At 37.5% G+C, this 23,547-nt stretch overlaps 1 protein-coding gene across 3 annotated transcripts in view; it reads right to left on the bottom strand.

Moving 5' to 3' along the window:
- The window catches only part of cacna1ha (calcium channel, voltage-dependent, T type, alpha 1H subunit a), a 104,566-nt gene extending 81,451 nt beyond the window's left edge, over window positions 1–23,115 (bottom strand). For 2 of the 3 annotated variants that reach the window (XM_051886668.1, XM_051886669.1), the window contains exons 1-2: window positions 22,795–23,114; window positions 20,648–20,981 (exon numbers count right to left, since the gene is read on the bottom strand). In XM_051886668.1, the coding sequence (XP_051742628.1) occupies window positions 20,648–20,957 (310 nt within the window). In that variant the 5' untranslated portion in view covers window positions 20,958–20,981; window positions 22,795–23,114. Of the gene's footprint in view, window positions 1–20,647; window positions 20,982–22,794 lie in introns of all 3 variants that reach the window. The other variant, XM_051886670.1, reaches the window with a different exon arrangement.
- Between the last annotated feature and the right edge of the window lie 432 nt (window positions 23,116–23,547).

Below are 23,547 nucleotides of genomic sequence, written 5' to 3'. Positions count from 1 at the left end.
CTTAACTAACATGATTGGTAAGTTGACTTCAAGGAAAAAATAAAATGCTCCAAAAGTATAAGTATCTTCTTTAACATACCATCCGTAAAGTAAACATTACATTATACTCTGTAAAATGGCTGTGCGAAAATTAGCATAAAAATAACATGTTTAGTGTGTAAAAAAAATATCAGATACACTTATATTCACAATACTATTCTTATGCAATTTTGCTCTGTGGAAATATGACGTAAATTTGAATCGTTTTAGGGATAACTCTTTTTACTACAAGAAAACAGCACTGTTGTGGTTCAGTTGAGTCAGACTTGTAACTCGAAGGTAGCGGGTTTGATTCTCAATACCGGCAGGAAAATGTAGTTTGGGGGGAGTGAATGAACAGCGCTCTCTTCCACCCTCAATACGCACCCTGAGCACGGCACCTAACCCCCAATCACTCCCCGGGCCGCAGCGAATGGCTGCCCTCTGCTCCGGATGTATGTGTGTGTTCACTGTTCACTACTCCTAATATATGTGCACTCGGATGGGGGGTTAAATGCAGAGGCCAAATTCCGAGTATGGGTTACCATACTTGGCCTTCACGTCACGTCACTTCTTCACATCACTTCACTGAAGTAGGATTAAGAATAGGATTTTTGTAGTGTAATAAATTCCCTTTACACGGTTTTGTGGTTTTATTCTTGTGCCTAAATATGGGCTTTAGCAGAATGTTCTCAGGACGTGACTGTTCATAAAACTCTTCAACTTTAATGTCCTTAGAGAGTAAAGACACTCAAATTATGAGCTGCCTGTGATTTCACTCCACTCTATGCCTCGATGGACAACAAAAATGAGAGTAAAATGACAAATGAGAATCCCTATAGAGTGCTCCTCTCAAGCCCTTTAAAGCACAGCAGGAAGCAGTGAGCAAAAGGGCCCTCTGACATTGTGCTGAGTGGCACACATAACTAAAGGACTTTCATTCCATAATATATCCATGCAGGCATTGCAAGTGTACTCACAGTGCAGCACCAAGCCACTGTAGCATGCAACAATGCATACATTACCATGGTCAAACTACACTCAGAGCAAGGAAGTTACAACAAACTTGTGTACTTCATTTAACTTATTGTGTCCTCTGGATAATTACTATGACATAAACATAAACAACACCTCAAGAGTGGAAATGATGCGATGTGTTCATTACCCAACTGGCTCTAACCATCAGAAAACAAAGGCTTTTGACTACCTGAGCATGAAATAGAGCTGTGAATGTGTGAGAAGCCATGGCAGCAGAGTCTGGCCTCTTAATTACATTTCCACAGCAGGAGAAATGGTGCTGCTCAGACGTTCCACCACGATGCACATTATTATATTAAATGAGGAGTATCTAGGGGTTTCCAGCCATTCCTTTGTTCATTTCTGTTCTCTGTAAGTGCACCTATCTTTCTACCCCCAACAACACTTTCATAACCATTACTGGTTGACAACAAGTCAACAAGAAGAGCAGAGACAGCAGCCACAAAAACAAATGGTTATCTTAGCATGGCACAAGTGACCAGCTTTCAGTGCTGACACAGTTACAAAGTGATTTGTTTTTGTCAGGTGTGTAAATCTTATTGGAACCGAAGCTCCATATAAAGATGCAGCATTTAAGATATGTCAGCTGACACAGAGCAGAGTACTGCACATCATGCTTGGGACAGCACACGGATAAAAGCATTCTGCTCAGTCTCCATAGGGAATTTCCATTATCACAGATCCCAAGGTTGTACTATGAGCATCTTGGAAGTCATTTCTGAGTTCCATTACTTACTGAACCTTATATGGCAGAATTGGGATCTCAAAAATGCCGGCATTTTTTAATACCTGGAAGAACAGGAAGTGCTGTCTGCTGCTGTCTGTAGGCTCATTGCTTTGTGTCTAGAGGCACAGGTCATCCCAGAATAGACTGGATTCTTCTTCAATACAAAAGGCACAGTTAGGATATTTTGGGATAAAAGCAGCAGCATCAACAACACAAACCATCTTTGTTGGAAAAACAGCCAAGCAGTAAGTGTTAATACAGGCGATGAGAGTTTGAATCCAGCTTGTGACATTATCTGATTCCTTTCCTTCTTGTCTCCACCATCCTCAGTTTGATAATGACAATTTATTAGGTATCTGATATCTTTACAGGTTCCAAAATTGCAACACCTTTCAATAGCAAGATGGTTTACAGCCATATTTTTCATATTTTTTTCTTTTACATTATTACACTACCATTCAAAAGTTTATCAATAAGTTTTTTTTTAAAGAAATTCATACTTTTATTCAGTAAGGCTAAATTGATCAAAAGTGATGATAAAGGCATTTATAATGTTACAAGTATTTCAAATAAATGCTGTTCTTTTGAACTTTCCACAAAAATATGAAGCAGCATAACTGTTGTCAACACTGACAATAATAAAAAATTCTTGAGCATCAAATCATCATATTAGAATGATTTCTGAAGGATCATGTGACAATGAAGACTGGAGTAATGATGCTGAAAATTCAGCTTTGACATCACAGAAATAAATTACATTTTTAAATATATTAGCATAGAAAATAGTTATTTTAAATTGTAATAATATTTCACAATATTACAGTTTTTAGCATTTAAATAATTCAGCCTTGGTAAAAAGATACTTACTGACTCTAAACTTGGTTAGGAATGGTTTGGTATTTAAAACTGCATTTTGCATTATTGACAGCACATTTCACTTTGTTTTGTTTACTAAAACCAATTTTAACACATTGCAAGTGTTAATTTTTGACCCTGACTGTCAATAAAATGGCATGAAGGCCAACAATAAAATATAGAAAAAACTCCATTCTCTGCTCTATGCCTGTGTTTTTTAAATGTCTGTCTTTTTTAGCACACAGAGAAAGTCCAGTGCCTGATAAACACTCCAGACATTATTTTTCACAAAGACTGACCTGCTGAATCCTTCTGCACATGCCTCTAACACTATTTTTCCCTTCACTTTGAAAAGAACGTCTTCTGCCGAGATTCCGTTAATGACAGGAGTATTGGGAAGAATCCATAAAGAGCTTGTTCGGAGCAATCCAAGACTATCAGGGGCCCGTCTGGGCTACGATCCAGCCGTCACTGGAACTATGAACAATCGTTGAAGCTTCTCATTATTTTAAAGGATTCAATTACAAGGTAATCAAACTGTGAGGATCAGCCACTCAAAATTATGTAAAGATAAATCTCAGTCCTAATTGTCACTCTTCACAATCCCTCCCAGAACACTATCCAACACATCAATGCCTTTTTTACATTTGTCCATGTAAGACAATACAAATACATAAACATTTGGCCCTAACAGAGAGATGCTTCACAGCGAGGATTAACAATCTGTACTTCACAGGATATAAACACAGTGGGAATGTTCCTCTGTCTTCTCTCATGAAGTTTCATAAGTTTCGAGCACTGGCCTTGAGCTGACTCCTCTCAATTATGTAAGTCTAAACTGAGCATGACATACACTCTAAACTTGAGAGAGCTCTTGAAAGGTAAGTGAATAAGGTGGGCTTAAATAGAGAATCATAAACAACATATGAGGGCACGTCATATTTCAGCAGGTGTGTGAAAGTCGCATGTTCACAGAGCTTCATGGAAATCCCTCGTCCTTCCTTTCTTGCGCGGGCTGAGGGACCGCAGGTCTGCCGGTGCAGGCGGTTGTATTTGGACAGTCTGCCAGAACGCTTGGAGGAGGAATGCTTACAAACAGTAACACTCTATACTCAGCACAGACAAAGGAATGTGCCGTTTAGAGTAAGCGAGGATTTATTTTCTGATACCTTGGCATTTTACATTTATAACACGCTAACACGCTCTGATAATTTACCTAATTAGGAATTGAATCCTGACCGTCATGCAAACATCCAGCCGTGCCGAATGAAAAACAACAAACACACGTGTGTAAATACAGCTCTGATGCCGAGCAACTGCAAAACAAGCAGCCTGAGCAGTTTGTCCGTGTTTTCTGAAGCCTCCGGGTGGTCTTGCTGTAAACTGGGTGAGTTACGCTATAGGGCCGTCTAGTAAGGGTGCCAACTAAGGACCGTCCACCTGTGTGGCCCCTCAGAGCCTTGATTTTAAAGTCAACCTCCATAAATCAGTGTCGCAGTCCTTCTAAAATATCTTCCATTCGTCATTACCCTGTGATTATGAACAGGCCAAATGTGGGCTATTTATGCAGTAGATATTGTTAAGGTCACACGCTCTAATAACGGTTGGCTATGACACACAGAGGTGCGGAAGACTCAATAACAAGGTAAAGCACAGGGAGGCACAGCAAGCACATCGTTAAATATGAACAAATATGACAGCTGTATTAAAATAGCTCTCACTGCCATAGGACATTTTCTGTTACTCGCACCGCTAAAATGAATTATGACATGGCTTCACAGGATGACATGGCTTCCTTTCTGCCCTCATAATCATGTTAACAAATGTCCACTGCTGTAATGTCACGCGTGTAACTGATATAATCTAGTGACAATACTCTATAAAACATGAGTCTTAGATTACATGCTTAATGCTAAAAAAATAATTATTGTAGTTTTTGGTTATCCCGAAGTTTAACCAAAGTACAATTTCAGAACACTTTAATCTCAATGCAGTTTTTCTATTACAAAATACACAGAGTTTAAATATTAAATTAAGCAGCACAGCAGTTGAATTGGATGAATGTTATTTTTTGAAAACAACATTTCTTCTGGATTTTCAAATATACTACAGTAGCGGGGGGTGAAAACTTTTTGAATTTGAAGGTCAAGGTAAATTGTACTAATCTGTCTTCCGGGAAACATGCAAGTATCTTCTGTTGCTTCTGAAGAAAAATTGATATTTAAACCGAATAAGAAAAATTTGGACGACATCATCCTGTTCAAACGTTTTCACCCCCGGCTCTTAATACATCATGTTTCCTACTGGAGCATCAGTGAATGTTTGAACCTTTTTTATAGTTGTGTTTGAGTCCCTCAATTGCTTTTAGTGTGAAAAGATGGATCTCAAAATTATTCATTCCCTGCTGGAATGGGTTCAAATATGCAAAAGATGCTGGAAAACTGAAGAATCTGCAGGACCTGGAGGATTTTTCTGACGAACAGAGCTCAGTTTAACTGCTCAGAACAAACTCATGAACATCCATCACAACAAAAAGTCGTAGATCCTCCAGGTAACCACACACAGTATTAAGAATCAATGGTTCACAAACTTTTGAACGGGGTCATTTTAATAAATTCCGCTATTTTTTTGTCTTGTGAATTATATGTAAACAACTTTTATGTAAAATATCTTACTCAGGACCGTACTAAATAAAAAATAACATGCATTTTGATCTCTCTTATTTTATTAAAATTTTTCACATTTTCACAGATTCGGCAAGTAATTCTAATTCTTGCAACTATATATATATATACACACACAGTATCTCACAGAAGTGAGTACACCCCTCACATAATAAAATATTTACAAAAATATCTTTTCATGTGACAACATGACACTTTGCTACAATGTAAAGTAGTGAGCGTACAGCTTGTATAACAGTGTAAATTTGCTGTCCCCTCAAAATAACTCAACACACAGCCATTAATGTTTAAACCGCTGGCCCCAAAAGTGAGCACACCACTAAGTAAAAATGTCCAAATTGGGCCCAATTAGCCATTTTCTCTCCTCGACTTGTTAGTGTTACAAGGTCTCAGGTGTGAATGGGGAGCAGGTGTGTTAAATTTGGTGTTATCGCTCTCACTCTCTCATACTGGTCACTGGAAGTTCAACATGGCACCTCATGACAAAGAACTCTCTGAGGATCTGAAAAAAAGAATTGTTGCTCTAAAGATGGCATAGGCTATAAGAAGATTGCCAAGACCCTGAAACTGAGCTGCAGCACGGTGGCCAAGACCATGCAGCGGTTTAACAGGACAGGTTCCACTCAGAACAGGCCTCGCCATGGTCGACCAAAGAAGTTGAGTGCACGTGCTCAGCGTCATATCCAGAGGTTGTGTTTGGGAAATAGACATATGAGTGCTGCCAGCATTGCTGCAGAGGTTGAAGGGGTGGGGGGTCAGCCTGTCAGTGCTCCGCACACTGCATCAAATTGGTCTGCATGGCTGTCGTCCCAGAAGGAAGCCTCTTCTAAAGATGATGCACAAGAAAGCCCGGAAACAGTTTGCTGAAGACAAGCAGACTAAGGACATGGATTACTGGAAGCATGTCCTGTGTTCTGATGAGACCAAGATAAAATTATTTGGTTCAGATGGTGTCAAGAGTGTGTGGCGGCAACCAGGTGAGGAGTACAAAGACAAGTGTGTCTTGCCTACAGTCAAGCATGGTGGTGGGAGTGTCATGGTCTGGGGCTGCATGAGTGCTGCCGGCACTGGGGAGCTACAGTTCATTGAGGGAACCATGAATGCCAACATATACTGTGACATACTGAAGCAGAGCATGATCCCCTCCTTTCGAAGACTGGGCCGCAGAGCAGTATTCCAACATGATAACGACCCCAAACACACCTCCAAGACGACCACTGCCTTGCTAAAGAAGCTGAGGGTAAAGGTGATGGACAGGCCAGGCATGTCTCCAGACCTAAACCCTATTGAGCATCTGTGGGGCATCCTCAAATGGAAGGTGGAGGAACACAAGGTCTCTAACATCCACCAGCTCCGTGATGTCGTCATGGAGGAGTGGAAGAGGACTCTAGTGGCAACCTGTGAAGCTCTGGAGAACTCCATGCCCAAGAGGTTAAGGCAGTGCTGGAAAATAATGGTGGCCACACAAAATATTGACACTTTGGGCCCAATCTGGACATTTTCACTTAGGGGTGTACTCACTTTGTGGCCAGCGGTTTAGAGGGGACAGCAAATTTACACTGTTGTACAAGCTGTACACTCACTACTTTACATTGTAGCAAAGTGTCATTTCTTCAGTGTTGTCACATGAAAAGATATAATAAAATATTTACAAAAATGTGAGGGGTGTACTCACTTCTGTGAGATACTGTATATATATATATAGCTTTTATGTACACTGCTGTTGTTAAGTTTGTTAACAACAACAGTTTGTTGTCACATTTAATAAATGGTTGTCTTGTTATTTTTTTTTTATTAAAACTTAGATGAAACAAAATACTGAACAATTTAAAATCAGGTTAAATAAAGGTAACAATTTGCCTAATACTCTGGTTAAGTTGACAACTGGACAAATTTAATCTAAATAGTTAATTGTTACAAAGATAGCAGATTTTAAGTCATGGCAACTTAATATTTTGAACTGTAAATGAAGTATGGAAGCCCATTTTCACCACATAAAACAAATGCTTTGGTAAATTATAATTATGACATATAAAGTTGAAATGTTTGGATACTGACACATAAAAAAGTCAAAAGAAAATTGACAAGTCATAATTATGAAAAATAATTTGATTTATGACCTTCAGTCTCATAATAATGATTTAGTATGTGATAATTTTAACTTTTTATATCATAATGACTTAGTATGTGATAATTTTGACTTGTGTCCATTTTGACTTTTTTTAGGTTTTTATATTAAATTGACCTTAAATGTTAATTTTGACTTTCTATTTCATAATTATGAGTATGTCATAATTTGGATTTTTATCTCGTGACTTAGTATCTCATTATAATTTACCAAAGCATATATTTTTTTTTATACATTTTTTTTTTCAACTTGTGCGGTGGAAATGGACTTCCATAAAAACAAGTCATGCAAACTGTTGCCTTTAAGCTTTGTGAACAACTTCTTTTTTTAACACTGTACTCTGAAATACATTGCAGTAATTTCTGATATCCTTAGAGCAATAACAATCAGAGACACATGGCCATGAGGCAGACAGAAATAGTGAGTCTTCCTTGTTGCATATAATGACAGATAATTAACTTCGGCCATCTCTCTGTGCTAAACAACAAGATGGGTGGCACACGGTCAAGACAGGAAGTGTTAGAACTGGACTGACTTCAGGGCCATGAACTGGAACAAACAAGATCAGGGTATAAGCGTAGGCGTCCTGTCAGATAAGCTAATATATGCTCTGTGGCATGTAGCTGTACCTCATGGCTACTCAAAACATTAGCACAGCTCTCTCAAGCGCTTCCACAAATAAGACGACTACATCTGCCTCTTCAAACAAAACGCTATCAGCAAGTTGGAAGCCACTTCAGCTAAAATAAGCCATTTATTGTACAATTGCTGGTTGTTTTGTGGGCCATTTCAAAAAGCTTTTTATCATATACAAGTGGATCATGGTACACTGAGTTGGTAAATGTGAGCTCTTTTATACAGTAATAATAAAGCTCCATCTGGCCTAGTGGGAAGGCTAATGAGTATCAACATTTTTTCATTACATCATTGACATTAGCTAATGTGCTTTTAAATGGCAATTTAAACACCATTGAGTTACCACAAAATGCCAGCCATCACAAGTCTCTCTGTGGGGTTGCCTACCCTGCATAAGTGCTGCCTTACATTTCATATCCGGTGAGTCAAACTACACAGAATTCTATCTAAATTATGGATTCGCTTCACTGTATAAGCATACTTAATTTACAAGGTCAAAAGCAATTATATGTTGCACTTTTGGATTGCAGAGGAACTTAATGTAGGCATGAAATGGAAGTTGCGATAGTCTTTTCTTCCGTATTGTGACATGTAGCCGAGTGAAACATCTTCTCGAAAAAAAAAAAATTTGGCCGGGAATTGATTTTGTCCTTTGGGAATTGATTGGATGGTTGTGGTTTGCTTTTGCTGTGATGTAATGTGAGTAACAGGTTGTCTAAATACAGGTGTAAAAGGTAAGGGTGGGAATCTTTAGTCACCTCACGATCCGTTCCGATTCCGATTCTGGGAGTCATGATCCGATTCCAAAAGGATTCTTGCTCTCCTTTTTTTTTAAAATTATTATTAATTAATTAGTTTACTGACTTAAAAACCTTAAAATCCTTACATTTACAAAATTTAATAAAATAAAAAATTTTATTAAAACAAATATATGTTAAGAATTTTAAACTAATATAACTTCAAAACATACAAGCAAGCAGCAAACAATAAAGAGGAGCAACGAAACATATTACAAGCAATAAACAAAGAGTGCTTTCAGTATTTAAGATTATCTGAACGTTTTCTTTCTCATGTTTACTGTCCTTTGATTGTTACATAGACAGCGGGAGATCTAATAAGTTGCATTCACGCACGGATCTCTTTTGAAATATAATAAGTAATGCAGTTTGTCCTGTCCATTTAATCCCTTAAAACAAAACTGGCTGTGTTTCGGCTACATTAAGTTTGCGTCATAAAACCATTTTGAGACGCAAGCACATTAAACCACCTACCCGGAGTCACGCACAGCTGCATGCGCGAGCACTCTTCACAAACAAAGCATCAGCATTTGAAATTGAAAGCAGCCTTCTGTAAGTGAGCTTCATATTTTAAATATATAAGTCCACTGCATTCCAAACAATATAAATGATGACTTCGTAGACTAGAGCATTTGTAAGGAAAATACCAGCAGGCAAGACCGCGCACAGCAACATCAAACAAAGCTCACGTCTCTCACAGCGCGCATCCTGTTCAATGAAGCCCGCGAATGTCATTGTAATTCGCTTCAACCTTTCCGAACTTTATGAATGATTATTTTGCAGAAGGTTCGAGTGGCGTATGTGTGTGAGGAATTGGAAGCAAGCAGAATACGGGTGTTTCTAAAGCACGTGCATCTGAATAAAAATGAAGCTCAGAATCGATCCAGAATCGTTGGAGAGAGAATCGCGATGCATCGATGGATCAATTTTTTCTCCCACCCCTAGTAAACGGGGTCTAAAATGTTTTGACCTTGACCACTTTCGACCACTTCCAGAAATAGTCGAAAATGCATTCGACTGGATTGCTATCGTAGAGTAGACACTCATGTGGTCAAATGTGTTCAAACAGCCACAAAAGACCACCTGCTCTCCACCTACACCTACCTAACGCATGAACATTATGGGAAGCGCACTAGACAGACGGGATTTAAACTTTGTCGTCTGAAGAACCAAGTTTGGTTTGAAGACGAAAAATGTACGAAGCACAATGTTCTCTCATCATTCCTGATTTCTAACATGCACTCATCACGTTCGTTGTACTCTTGTGGCTATCAGAGGAGAAAAGAAAGCTGATATATATCACGTTCACATGTAAATTGTGCAAGCTTATTTTGTCCATTACATCGAAAGATCTGAAAAAGCCCATACATTTACCCACCCATAGACCCTCCCCTTGAAGAAATCAGGACAGAAGTGGTTGAAAGTGGACAAAAGAGATGGATTAAAACACCAAACAAGAATGTGTCTCCCTCGTCCAAAACGCATCTTAATACTAGATGTAAACAGAGTCTTTCAGTAAACAATTCTTAAAAGAACCATTTTTTTAATGTGAAGAACTTTTAAATAATCTGAAGAACCGTTTTCCACCATGAAGAACCTTTTGTGCAATTGAAAGTTTCCATGGATGTTAAAGGCTCTTCATGGAACCATAAATGCCAAAAGAACCTTTATTTTTAACAGTGTAGACAAATTGATTTTTAACTATTAAGTATAAATCTTTAAAAGACAGCCCTACCATGAGCTCAGAGATGATATACAATAAGCTTCTGTAAAAGCCATAAGCAATGGCGATTAAAAAAAAAAAAAGCTAATAGCCAACTTCCAAGTAGAGAACTACACAGAATCCTGAGGAGAGAAGTCAGTGTTACCACAGAAACCAAAACCAGACCAAAACAGTTTAACAGTGACCTCCCACTCCCACAAAGCATTTTGAATGTAATAATTTAAAACTATATATTTGTATATATTTTAAAATTAATTACATTGTATGGTTTTTCTTAAGTCAACTGATTTATTTGCAATGCTTCATGGGATATGTAGTTCACTGTACCTTTGTCTTTTTTAAATCAGCATTTGTAATGTGATTCATCTCAGAGCTATTTGGTTTGTTTATGATTACACTCTTTATATCCCTATGGAGAAAATGAATAGGGAAAATACCTCTGGAATGGTCTAATTTCTAATAACTAGTGTTTAGAGTAAAACACCTGACAGCACATTATCACAACAATGATTAAATCAAGGTATAGAACACCATCCCAGGGACCTTTTTTGAGCCCTTAGGACTTCAAATCTGAAGGATCTACTGCAGTTTATTGTTAGCTTGACTGACACAAATGAACACAGAGGGTTTAAATTGGTCCAAATGGAATTTTCATTTTTCATCCTTTCCTTTCGCACCCCAATTCCCCTTTGCCCCCTCTCCACACCATCTCATAACCCAGGTCATTAATAATGTATGATATTGACTCAGCAAAGCCCATGCTTTCTGGATGAAGGGGTGTTGTACTTTCTGTTGAAGTGTGAGGCATGAGCTCGTCTGTTGCCTGGCAACCAGGTAGTTCCTAGTAAGTGCTTCTCCACAGAGAAATCCCCTCATACTATAATGCAGTGAAAGCCCAAAGTGCCGCCCCCAGGCCCCTCCCAACTTACCTTTTACGAAACTACCTAATACTTCATTTCAGCGCACACCAATCCAAATATGTACAAATCCTCTGCGTATGCACCCTCTAAATAGTTTTAGCTGCAATGGGATTATTGAATTTCACCTATCAATGTGTCATCGCATAAAAGCTCTGTTTTAAAAATGGATCTAAATACAGAACGGACGTCGTTTTGCTGTCATGCAGCAAAATGCGCTGCTGTGCTGAGAACATGCCTCAAAAGCCCCATATAAACTAATGGTCCACATTGCCATGACAACCTCAGTGTGGCGGACAAAGACCTTGCCGTTAGCACCAGTTTTGGCAATGCAGTTTTTATTTATTCATCAGTTTCTGCTTTCATCGCACACAGAGTATGCAGTGCACAAACTCACATGATTGACAGCCAAGCAGGAGCTGTAGCTCACATAAAACAGCAAGACTGGTTGAGGCAGGTGTGAAGATGTGGGAACGGTGCCCAATAAAGAATAATTTTTTTTATAGTTTCTATCTATCTAACCAAGCCAATGGGGTCCAAAAACAACACTGGTTTTCATTGTACGGTAAAAAAAGGTCAAAATATCTTCTTTTATGTTCCACAGAAGAAAACAAGTTATACAGGTTTGGAGAAACAAAAGGGTAATGTCATTTTGACGCAAATAAGAGCAAGATGCTAAGGTGTGGATTCAAGCAAGACCCAAGCAAATCGTTCCTTCCCATATAAGAAGTGCAGTAATCATTAATAATTCAATTTCTGAATAAGGTCAAAGGAAAAGATAATCAGATGCACAGATATTTTATCACAACAGGAAATATCAGTGTAAACCAATTTTCAACCTCTCCTCTTTGAACTCCGATATCTCTGGCAGTAGATTTATTGCTGCACAAAGAGACTGCAAAACATATAGAGACATCTTTAAAAATTCATTATTTTCATAAGCTTGACACCATAAGACTGCATATTCAGAAGTCAAGTCTTTTATGGGATCTCTTTTGCATAAAAAGGCATTATTCATTATCCACACTGAAATCCCAAGAAAAAAACAAGGGGAGAAGGGTAAAAATGTGACAGCAAAACTCAATTTACATCAAAAAGCATGTTCAGGGCCAAGTGCATTTAACATCTGCTGAACTAGAAACATAAAACAATGCTTTATTGTCATTTTCTATGAAGCCTTGCCCTCTTTGTGTCCAATTGTCACTCTTCAAACTCACATCAACACCTGATCTGCAGCTATTCACACACCGTCATTTGTGTGTGTGGTTTAAATTCAAAGTGTGAGATGGCAGCTGAATCAACACAATAGTGAAACATCTCAGTCAGAGAGGAGCCCAGCTCGACAACACGCTGGTATTTGGGAACAGATGCTTCAGAAGTGGCTCCTGTGAAAACTGGCATCATAAGCGACACTTATAGAGACTCGAATACAGACAGGGGCCGTCAGACAACAAAAAGTAGCAGTGCTATTGAGAAAATTATGGTTTGCTTGCTTTTTAAAGGGGTCATGAATTGAGAAATCAAATTTTTCTTGATCTTTTGACACATACGCGGTCATCATACTATAAAAAATATCCTGTAAGTTTCAGAACTCAAAACGTCCTGCTTGTATTGAAATCAAGATGACTCGTTTTTGGATTTTGTTACATTATTACGTCATATTGCAACGAAAGACCGCCTCTGCAGAAAAATATTGATGCCTACTTCTACATCATTGCCTCTTTAGCCCCGCCCACCGATTTGCGTATGTAGTAGTAAATACGGGAGACGCAAACACAGGATTACTCCAGCAAAAAAATTATAGAGATGCCTCTAAGGATTACAAGATGTTTTGAAGTGGCAAGTTGTGGAAAAACAGTCTTTGCATTGCCACCCTTGTGATCCAAACTTTAAGAAAGCGTTTAAATGAACTTTATTTTTAACAAAGTTCCAGTCATATCGCATCAGTAAGACACTGTTCTTTTGTTTGCTTCATTTTATTGCAGATTCATTTTTAAACAAGTCACAGTTTAACACAGGCCTTTCAGAGAGACTGAAAATAAAAGACGATGCAGTGCCAACTACATTGGATCTGACAGTAATATCGCAATACACAAGTGTGAGTAACAGTGTTCTTACCATGTGTCACTATTGCTTTGTCTGATACAGATCGTTTGATATGTACTGAGTATTTATACTGTAGCGTCGCAGTCAAACTGAATAGTTGTGATAGTTAATGTTTTGATTTAAGCCAGTGGTTTTCAACCTGTGGGCCACGGCCCCCCAGTGGGTCACCACAATATTACAGGGGGCCACCAAAGAAGGAGTTATGGCCTGCAAATGTTTCTATTTACAACATGCTTTTGCAGTGTAGAGCAATGTAGCCAATCAAAGACATACCTATCTGTTGATTTCCAATCAGAATCCACTCACCACTCAAATTGCCAAAGTTTTTGTTGCTGAGTTACACAAGCTTGTGAATCATCTCATTTTAACAAACAAAGTGTAGACACAATATAATGAGATTTATTGTACAGTGTAGACAGCTTCATTGATTAACGACCATGTACATGCTGCAAATGTGAAATTCCCTAACCTATATGACACAAATATTTGGGTCAGTTAAAATTCTTGCAGTGGGCCATGGAAACGTACGTGTTTGATTATGTGGGCCGCAAGTCGGAAAAGGTTGGGAACCACTGATCTAAGCCATTTGCTGTAATCCTGAATAAAAGCTTCAGTGAGCGACATCTTCTGTTTTGTCATCAGTAAGACATTACAACAAGTTTCATTTTATTTAGAACACTGATATTGAAAAGAATAAACTATGAATAGCCTGTAAGAATTCCGTTTACACAAAACACTGTAAGTCATCCTTTGTCAATTATAACTATGGTAACTCCAAATACTTCAAATTTATTTGCCACAACCAAGACTTATAAATTCCACATGTATAATGGCGGGGATGTTGAAAATTATTTTAATAAAAATTGTTACCCAATCATAGCAATGGGCGTTACTTCCAAGTCTTGTAAAAAAAATTTACATCAAAAATCAAAATTTAGAAGTAGTAGGCCATTTGCTATCCTATTTTTGACACTCTCTTTCAAACACTCCGTTTTGATGGGTGTTGATAAGTGAACCTCGGAGAACATTATATATAAAAAAAAAAATGCAGTTCATGACCTCTTTCGGAATCAGAAATTTTCCTTTGCCACTGTTGGCTCTTGCATAAGGCCGGAATATATCCATCTCCCTCAAATGCAGCGGGTCCCAGCTGGCCGCCGCTCCCCAGGGAGGTCCACTGCGACCTAAGCAGCCACCTCCCACCAGCCACTCAAATATCATCCTTTCAGCTCTCACCTCGTATAAACACTTCACAGAGCCAGGTGGATTTGAGGTTCACCAGAGGGACCCGTCCATGAGAGCCTTCAAAATCGATTGCCAGTTTTTCAATTATGCCCTTTGCTTCTCTGTCTTTTGTTTATAACTGTCTGTTGAGAATAAATGACACAAGTCTATTGCACCACACCTTACATGAACAAATCAATAGCCATTGAGATCAACAACACCTTGGAGACTGTGACATGTACGATATATACATTGTCAGCTGTTGACTGAGTGAGTAGAGAGGATTTTGTCTTGTTGTGGGACCTGTTGGACAGACTAAAATTAACTCTGTGGTCCAAAGCATTCAAGATTTATGACAGCTTAAGTTGGAAATCAAGTCTATGCTCAAAAAGTGAATAAATGGATTATAACTACTGCATAAATATAATTTAGTACCATAAAATCCCCTATAAATACAAAATATTAAATAAAATAAAAAACATTTTAACCAAAGTATAGTAACTTCATTTTCATTGAAATAAAAAAAAAGAAATCAGTTGTTGCTTCAAGCACACTACACCTCATACAGCATGTTTTTACAACAACAGTCTATGCAATATGCAAGTTGTCCATTTTATGTGACTTTGGTTCATGGTCTGTGTAAGTTGTAACATTATGGTTCTACCTGATTAATCTCTTACAGGATGTGTCTGAGAGCTCAAACCAGCTAGTACAGTGATTCAGTTTACTGGCTCTCAGCAAAAGCAGATCAATCCCCTACATAATATGATTTGCACATTTTACATATTTCTTCTTCTAAAAATGATCTACCCAATCAGCACAAGAGGAGGCTTATATATACATAGCCGACTCACCTATGTTCCTCAACAGTTTTTCTACCTCCACCACCCTGACTCCTTACTCTCGGCTGGTTCCTATCCCAGCCAGGGATACAGGGGGACTCTGGGTTCGGGCCAAATTCCGAGCCCTCCCCTCGCACACCAAATACGCATACTCTTCTATCTGATTATTTGTAGGTGTGAATTTTTTGTCATCATATTTTCATCATCAATATGGTCTAATTAAAATTGTTTAATTATTGTCACCCATCTTTTTTGTTGACGAAACTGACAATCACTGATTAGCACTGATTACAGCAGCTTTGCTTTTTACTTTTATTAAAATTCTGCACACATATCAATATAGAAAACTGTTGCTAAGATACACCGAACGTCTCTGTTTTAAATAAAGAAGCTTTAAATTACTTGAAGAGCCAGATGTTCAGCAAGCAGCATTTTAACAGTAGTCTAAAGCTACAATATCGACCCTCCTAACCCCAACATGTGAAACCTGTCCAAAATGTTTTCGGGGAACAGGCTGCCACCTGCTGTATCATTTGTAATTTCAAAGTCAAGTCTAAACTACACATCCAGATCGTTGCCCCTCAGTGACTTTGGCACGAATAGGTGTTGTTCATTCACTGTTAAGCCTGAGACCCATTATCATTATCTAGACGCAAACATACAGCGTCATAAAAATGCCATCTAGAGCTTTTACCACCCCAGAGGATCAGTATGAAAGTTTAAACATACATTAATGTTTACAGTCATGACCTGACTCATGAAGCTTGCTTGTGCTGCAGATATGAAACAGTTCATAAATTTGAGTCATGTGTACAGGCTGTCCTTTAAAGGCACAAGCGCATGTGCCTTTATCGCTATTGTTCATTTGAAGTCATAAAACTACAAGAAGACAGCCGATTTGTACAGGCCTTGTTAGTTCCGTGCCATTGCTCTAAACACTCTACGAGCTGCAGGCCTAAGGATATACAGAAATCCAGCTGAACTGATATTAATCCTCAAACACTCCTCTAATCAGCATGCTTAGGCTGTGACTGACTCCTCTTCTCCATATGCCCTAGACCAATAAATCATTCAGCTTCCTCTCCTATAGCTACATTCAAAGACTAGAGGTTATACAAGCACCGATTCCCATCAGACTCTGCTGTCTTTAACCGAAACAACATCAGATCTCCAAACGTCCACTCTAATTTCATCTTTTAAACACAAAACAGATGCAACATGACGATCCTAAATCAGTGTACTGTAGGTTTATGTCGTGAAGCTAAAAGTGCATTTGTTCCTGTCTGTGTTGTGCACTGAGTGGGGTTTCAAAAAATGAGAACATGTTGAGAGACTGCAATCTCTCTCACTGTGTCTCACCCTTTCTATGCCAGCACAGCCTTTCTTTGTTTCTCTGTGATGCACAACCCATGACCTATCCCACAGTGCCAAGCTTCACAGTCAAACCGAACGATCCACACCGTAAACACATGCTTCCATTTAATGGTGAGAAGTTGTGCTGAGCAGAAAAAGATAAAACCTGCAGCAAGACGAGCTTGTGTTGTGCTAGGCTACAGAAAAACATTTCCTGATAATAGAGGTAATGAAACTGATAGCCATAGTGTTTCTTTGGTAATCTGCACCTTGTATGGTGGCATGCCAAGTAAAATTTGGGATTATTTAAATCACAACACTACAAACCCTCTTGATGATATTTGTTTCCTTGTGAACACGGAAGCTCATTAAATTAATCCAGTTTACTAATTGAGCCCAGCTAAACGGTCTTTCTTCAATCTTTACTTCAAACCTTTGAAGAGACAGTTCACCCAAAGATTTCCGACATTTTTTAATCCCAGCTAACAAAAATATGCACTAAGAACATTTTGCTAATGTTCCCATTAAGTTCTGGATGTTCTCTGGAAACATTCTGTTTTTTGTAATGTTTTAAAAATCTCTTTTTAGGTTATGCAAATGTAAAAGTAATTAAAGTAAGTAATTAAAGTCAATTTTCAAACTTTATGGGAATGTTACTTTTGAATGTTCTCTGAAGGTTCTGAAACAATTAGTAACATTTAAAAAAAAAAAAAAAAAAAAAAAAAAAAAAAACTTGACAATTGTCCAACTAATATGTTTTAGAAAAAATGTTCCATAAATGATGTTCCATAAATGTTTTTGCGCTAACATTTGAGAACATTCTGAAATTCTGAAAAATGTCTCTCTGTGTTCTTTTCTGTCCATCCAATTAAAGTCAATGGAGATTAATATTTTTTGGAGTCCCACTCACTTTCGTTGTATGGACAAAAATAGTCAAAGCTTTCTACAAAAAAAATATTTGTGTTCCACAGAAGAAAGAAGCCATAGTGAAAAAAAAAATATACCAAAATGTATTTAAAATACATTTATTTCATACTGTGTATAAACAGCCATGAGTACAAATCTATTAACATTTACTGACAGATTGCTTGAGACTACTGAAATAAATAAAATAAATAAACTTTATTTGGAGTACTTCATTTTTGCACAGTGCACATTTATTAATATTAAGCCTAAAATGTGTTTTAATACCACTATTAGTAAGGATAGTATGATCACTGTTTAATGTCATTAAATGCAAGATATTTCAAGTGTCCCTAAAGTATACTTGCAATAGTTCCATTTTAGCACAATCAAGTATATCTTTAGATGGACCTCATCACTACTTCCAGATAATTAAAGTGCATTAAGTACAAAATTAGTTGTTCCAATTTAGCAGACTTCGAGTATATCAATTTAGTATACCAAAAATACAATCGCAGGGTATTTATATTAAGTACATAAAATGCATTTGTAGTATACTTAGTACATAATAAATACATTTTGGTATATTTATTTTTCACTAGAAAAGTCAGGTTTGGAATGACATGACAGAATATTGATTTTTGAGTGAACTATCCCCTATCCCTGGCAACATGCCTGCTCTCAGCAGACTGAACATTGTCACTGTGGTACAGGTGTACATCTCAACAGGATACTCGCATGGCAACATGAACACTGCACACATGGGGCCAGTTGCATAAACATAGCCATTATGTTAAGAGAGTATCTTAAGATTGAACATGACCCACTAGCAGTTAGTCAAGGGGCAGTCAAACTTATTTTCGGTATCAAAGTAGGCCAATCTATGTTTTTATGTAACTGACTTTGTGAACAGTCTAACTGAAGATATGAACAGTCTTAAAGAAAAAAAAATTATGGCTAACTTGTAAGACTAGTCTTTGCAGTTTATGTAACATGCCCATGATCTATATCTAAACACATTAATAACTCTCTGAGGCAAATGCAAATCTTTTTTTTTGTCTTTTGATCTATCCAGAAAAACCAAAATAGTGAGAATAAAGATAATCTCCATGCAAAGGTAAGTGGTAAATATGACCATTAATAATAATAATAATATAAATAAGAGGAGTCATGTTTAATAAAATATTCCAAAATATTTTTGGAGAAGAGTTGGCAGTGATTCCAAACAACGACACACACACAGTCTCAGTTCTGCCATTGATATCTACAATATGTCAGAATACAGATTAATCATCACCTCAGTAAATAAGTGTTATGGCCTCGCAACACGTGCCTGAGGGCGGGAAAGCTCATGTATGACTAATCAAAATAAAGATGATACATACTTTCATCTGACAAGCATGCTCGTTTGCAGCCTTCATTTTACACTGCTGAACACTGATGCTGGCGTATCGAACTGACCCAAAAACAGAAACAGAAGAGCAGAAGACAGAAAGATGGAAGAATATAAATGACCCACTTATGAATAGTAATTAAATTAATAACCAGCAGTTATAAAAAAAATCCATTTTCCCTTTGTGTTTTGATGGGGGACGACAAATGGCAGATCCTCTCGCCATTTAAATTTCAGTTGTTCAGTGTATTTGTCTAAATAACAAGCGAAATGTCGCAGTGATGCATATTGCCATTTCTCTAATGTTGCACACAGAACTGCATGCTTGGTGCATAGATCCTAATGGTGATTATAATAATCCAAAAGACATTTTAGCAAGTGAAGCTGCCATTTATATGTATTATATGAAAAGTGCCCCACCATGAAAAATGTAAACAACCCATATAAAGAAGATTTAAACAGAAAATGCATTTGCACACAACACTAAGTAGCCCGCAAAACACAATTGGAAATAATACAAATTGCAGTGATGTTTTCCACATCCTCCAGATATCCCACAAAGTGCTCCCAGATCCGCATGACAACAAATCTATTAAGTTTATATACACTAATCATGGGTCTAATTGCTCTCTTTACAGCTGTCAGTCAAAAAGTGATGAAATACATAATGCACTTCAGACCACAATGCGGCCATCATAAATGGAATATGAAAACAATTACAACCTAAGAGTAATTTGCTTTATGGCTAAGCAACAAAAAGCAAACCACAAAATGGAGGAAACTCCAGTGCATAAATGAGACCAGTGAGTCCAATTCATCATTAAAAACTAGAAATCATAAGCATTGTATTTAATCTTATCTCTATCTAGATCATAAAGTAATATCTACAAAGTGCCAGGCTGCATTTTGTGCATCACTTCTGAAGAGACTCAGCAGAGAGCTTGAGCCGCCCCTACAGCTAATGAAGCTATTTATAAAATAGTGCTCTTAATTGCAACACTGCCAAAAGGACGTATCTTTGGGAAGCCTACACTGGTGGGAGAACGAGATCAGCTCTTATTTGTTGAAGTTTCCTGTCAAAATACACGCAGGAAGCTGCAAGCTGCCGCGGCAACCAGCCAGCCATTCAGCATACACCTACAGATCTTAATTGATACCGAAGTCCTGTCAGGTCCAAGAAAAAACAAAACCGGAATTGATAGATTATTGTGTATTAATGCCACAGTCATCGGCGTAATCTTCAAATCCACATACTAAACTGCTAAATAGTAGTTTCACATGAAAACATTAGTTAAAGGATATGGGTTGCAAACCATCCTGAGACACCAGCTACGTGGACGAGTGGTCTGTTTGATGCAGAAGAACACCACAGGTGCAAGCATCGGGTAGGGGGGCTGCTCCTCCTCATCGGAGACCAAATCCGGAGTGGGGTCCCGGGCCCCAGACCCCTGTGCCTGAGAGCTCTCATGGACCGGGATCCATGTGCTGCTCTTTTCCTCCTCATCGCCGATCTCTTCACTGGGACCGGGCGCCCGGTACAGGGCTGAAATGGGAACTCTTACCTCTCCTCTCTCCAAGTAATGAAAGTGTTCTCTCCCCTCGCCATCAGTCATGATAAAGCGTCTGACAATGGAATCCTACAGTTAAAAGAACAAATATGTCAAACGAACAATGACTGTATGGCAAGCCGATTTAACAAATATTCCTTTATACTAACTAGTATCAATTTTTATGTTACTAGTAGGGCTGCACAATATTGAAGAAAAATGCAATATGCAATAACTCGTTAAATAATGCGATATTCGATATGCCAAATGATAATGCTTTAGTTGTGTAAAATAAATTTGGTAACACTTTACAATAAGGTTTATTAGTTAACATTAGTTAACTACATTAGTTAACATGAACTGCACTTATACAGCATTTATTAATCTTTGTTAATGTTAATTACAATATTTACTAAATACATTATTAAAATCTTGTTAACATTAGTTAATGCACTGTGAACTAACATGAACAATGAACAACTAACGTTAACGAAGATTAGTAAATACAGTAAAAAATGTATTACTCATGATTAGTTCATGTTAGTTAATACATATATAACAGTGAGTGACTTTCTCTTGTCTATTGTTGTTTGATTAACATTAAGCACATAGACGGAAGCAGATTTATTAGGCTGCTATCACTTAATATTGTTACTTGTGCGCTTTCTTTCTTAACTGTTTACTCCACTTAAGACATAACTGACTGTGTTTATGTGAATACTCACAAAGATTGACATTTTTACACATTATTTTGTGTGTATTTGGCCATATAAGCTAAGGAAGAGAACTGAAATCGGGATTATGCGCTGTCCGAGAGGCGGCTTCCTGTGCGCATGAGTAGGCCCTACTTCACTTAATTGTGCCTAATAACATTAAGCATGTCAAAAGTATGTAACAGTCATGCGTCCATTCTACTCTCTGCTGTCTGCGGCGACCTGAAACTTAGGTTTTTCATAATCTTTTGAAGTATTAAAATCATCCAGTTATCATAAGCCATTGCGATATGCACATTTGCAATATTTCGATAATTTCGATATAACGTGCAGCCCTAGTAGCTAGTGCTTTTTTACTAGTAGGTAATCCAATAGTGACTACTTCCTTTTCAGTTTCATTAGAATTCAATTTCATTAGTATTACTATATATTACAATTATATATATATATATATGTTTCAGCTTTACCAGCACAGTGATTATATGCTAGTATCGAACACTAGTATCATTAATGGTACTAGTAATGTTATAACAATTCTTATATCTTAGCTACTAGTTATTTTTTACTTGCTTTATGTATTGACTAGTCACATGGTTACAGTTCAATTTAAAATTTTACTAGTAGAACAATATATATAGCGGTATTAATAGTAGTAACTATTGTAATAAGTATTAGTATCTAATGAATAAGTACTAGCATTAAATTTATTACTAATAAAACAGTGATATAAAAACTACTAGTAACTAAAACTAACAAGTTATATTAAGCACTGATAAAATAAAATATAATAGTGAAGAGGAGTTAATGTTAAATCGGCTTGCCATAGGATGTGTGTATTAAATGAAGGATAGTTGATTGTCACGGTTTTGTACAGTGAAGAGATAAGCGACTGTCAAATGCATCAAATAGACAACACATCAAGCTCCATCACAATCTCCTAGTTTTACAAATTAGAAAATAAAAGGGAACATAAATCAAAATATAGTCCTGAAGTTGAATTTAAAAAAAAAAAAAAAACCTTTCGAAAATTATTTCTACCCCAACAAACCTGAGCACAGCAGCTGTGGAAAATAATGCTGTTATGAACATTTGTATCTTCCTAGAGTATTTCTAATTTTCTACACAAAAACATACTGTGACGGAAATTGATTAAACACAACTTACAAAACAAAACAAAACAAATAAGTTACCTTATAGATAAGGAATTGGAGGTTCCCATAAGCATCTCCTTTACTTTCAGTGTACCGCAGAAAAATCCGTTCTGGTAAGAGACCGAGACTCGCTGCGATCCATTTTTCTCTTTCAAATGCAGTTTCTGCCTCTTAACGACGTAAGTCCTTCGATTTTCTTTAAAATGACCAAATCTTCAGTGATTTATCCCAAAACATGTCAGACTGTCTCAGGTGTGAAGCAAGAAAAGCCATTATCCAAAGAAAAAACTGCGAAAGGGTTTGGCGCATCTATGTTGGTCGGGATTCTCCCTTGATGTGACACGCCAAACTTCTAGTGAGCAGAACGCGCGAGCACGTGACGCTTCATTTGGCTTTACCCGCATTACTTCACACCGGATACTCTTCTATCATTCTTATTAAGACGGAATGTCTTTAGATATGCTGAAAACGTGCCTCAATGTAAATTATATCTTGTAAAAATTAAAATTCATAAGAATCCAAGGCTATTCACTAAATGGACAAGGGAAAAATCTGACTAAAATTACTGAAAAGAATAATTGTATGCGTAAAGAAATTATTTCGGATGACTCTGTTCAACATGTTCAGAGATACTCGCCTATATTTAGGTGCAATCCTCTGATTCTCACAAAATGCGTGTTTTTTCCTTGCCAGCCACTCAAGTGTCAACACCGTCAGATAGGCTACAAAAATGTGTCGAATATTTGTCCAAAAATTTGACAAATCTAGCATTTACGTCAATAAATGGTTGAG

Source organism: Ctenopharyngodon idella, chromosome 3, assembly GCF_019924925.1.
Source record: "Ctenopharyngodon idella isolate HZGC_01 chromosome 3, HZGC01, whole genome shotgun sequence".
Taxonomy (NCBI): Eukaryota; Metazoa; Chordata; class Actinopteri; order Cypriniformes; family Xenocyprididae; genus Ctenopharyngodon; species Ctenopharyngodon idella.
The sequence above is the reverse complement of the archived record's forward strand: the minus strand, read 5'-3'. Positions and strand labels throughout refer to the sequence as shown.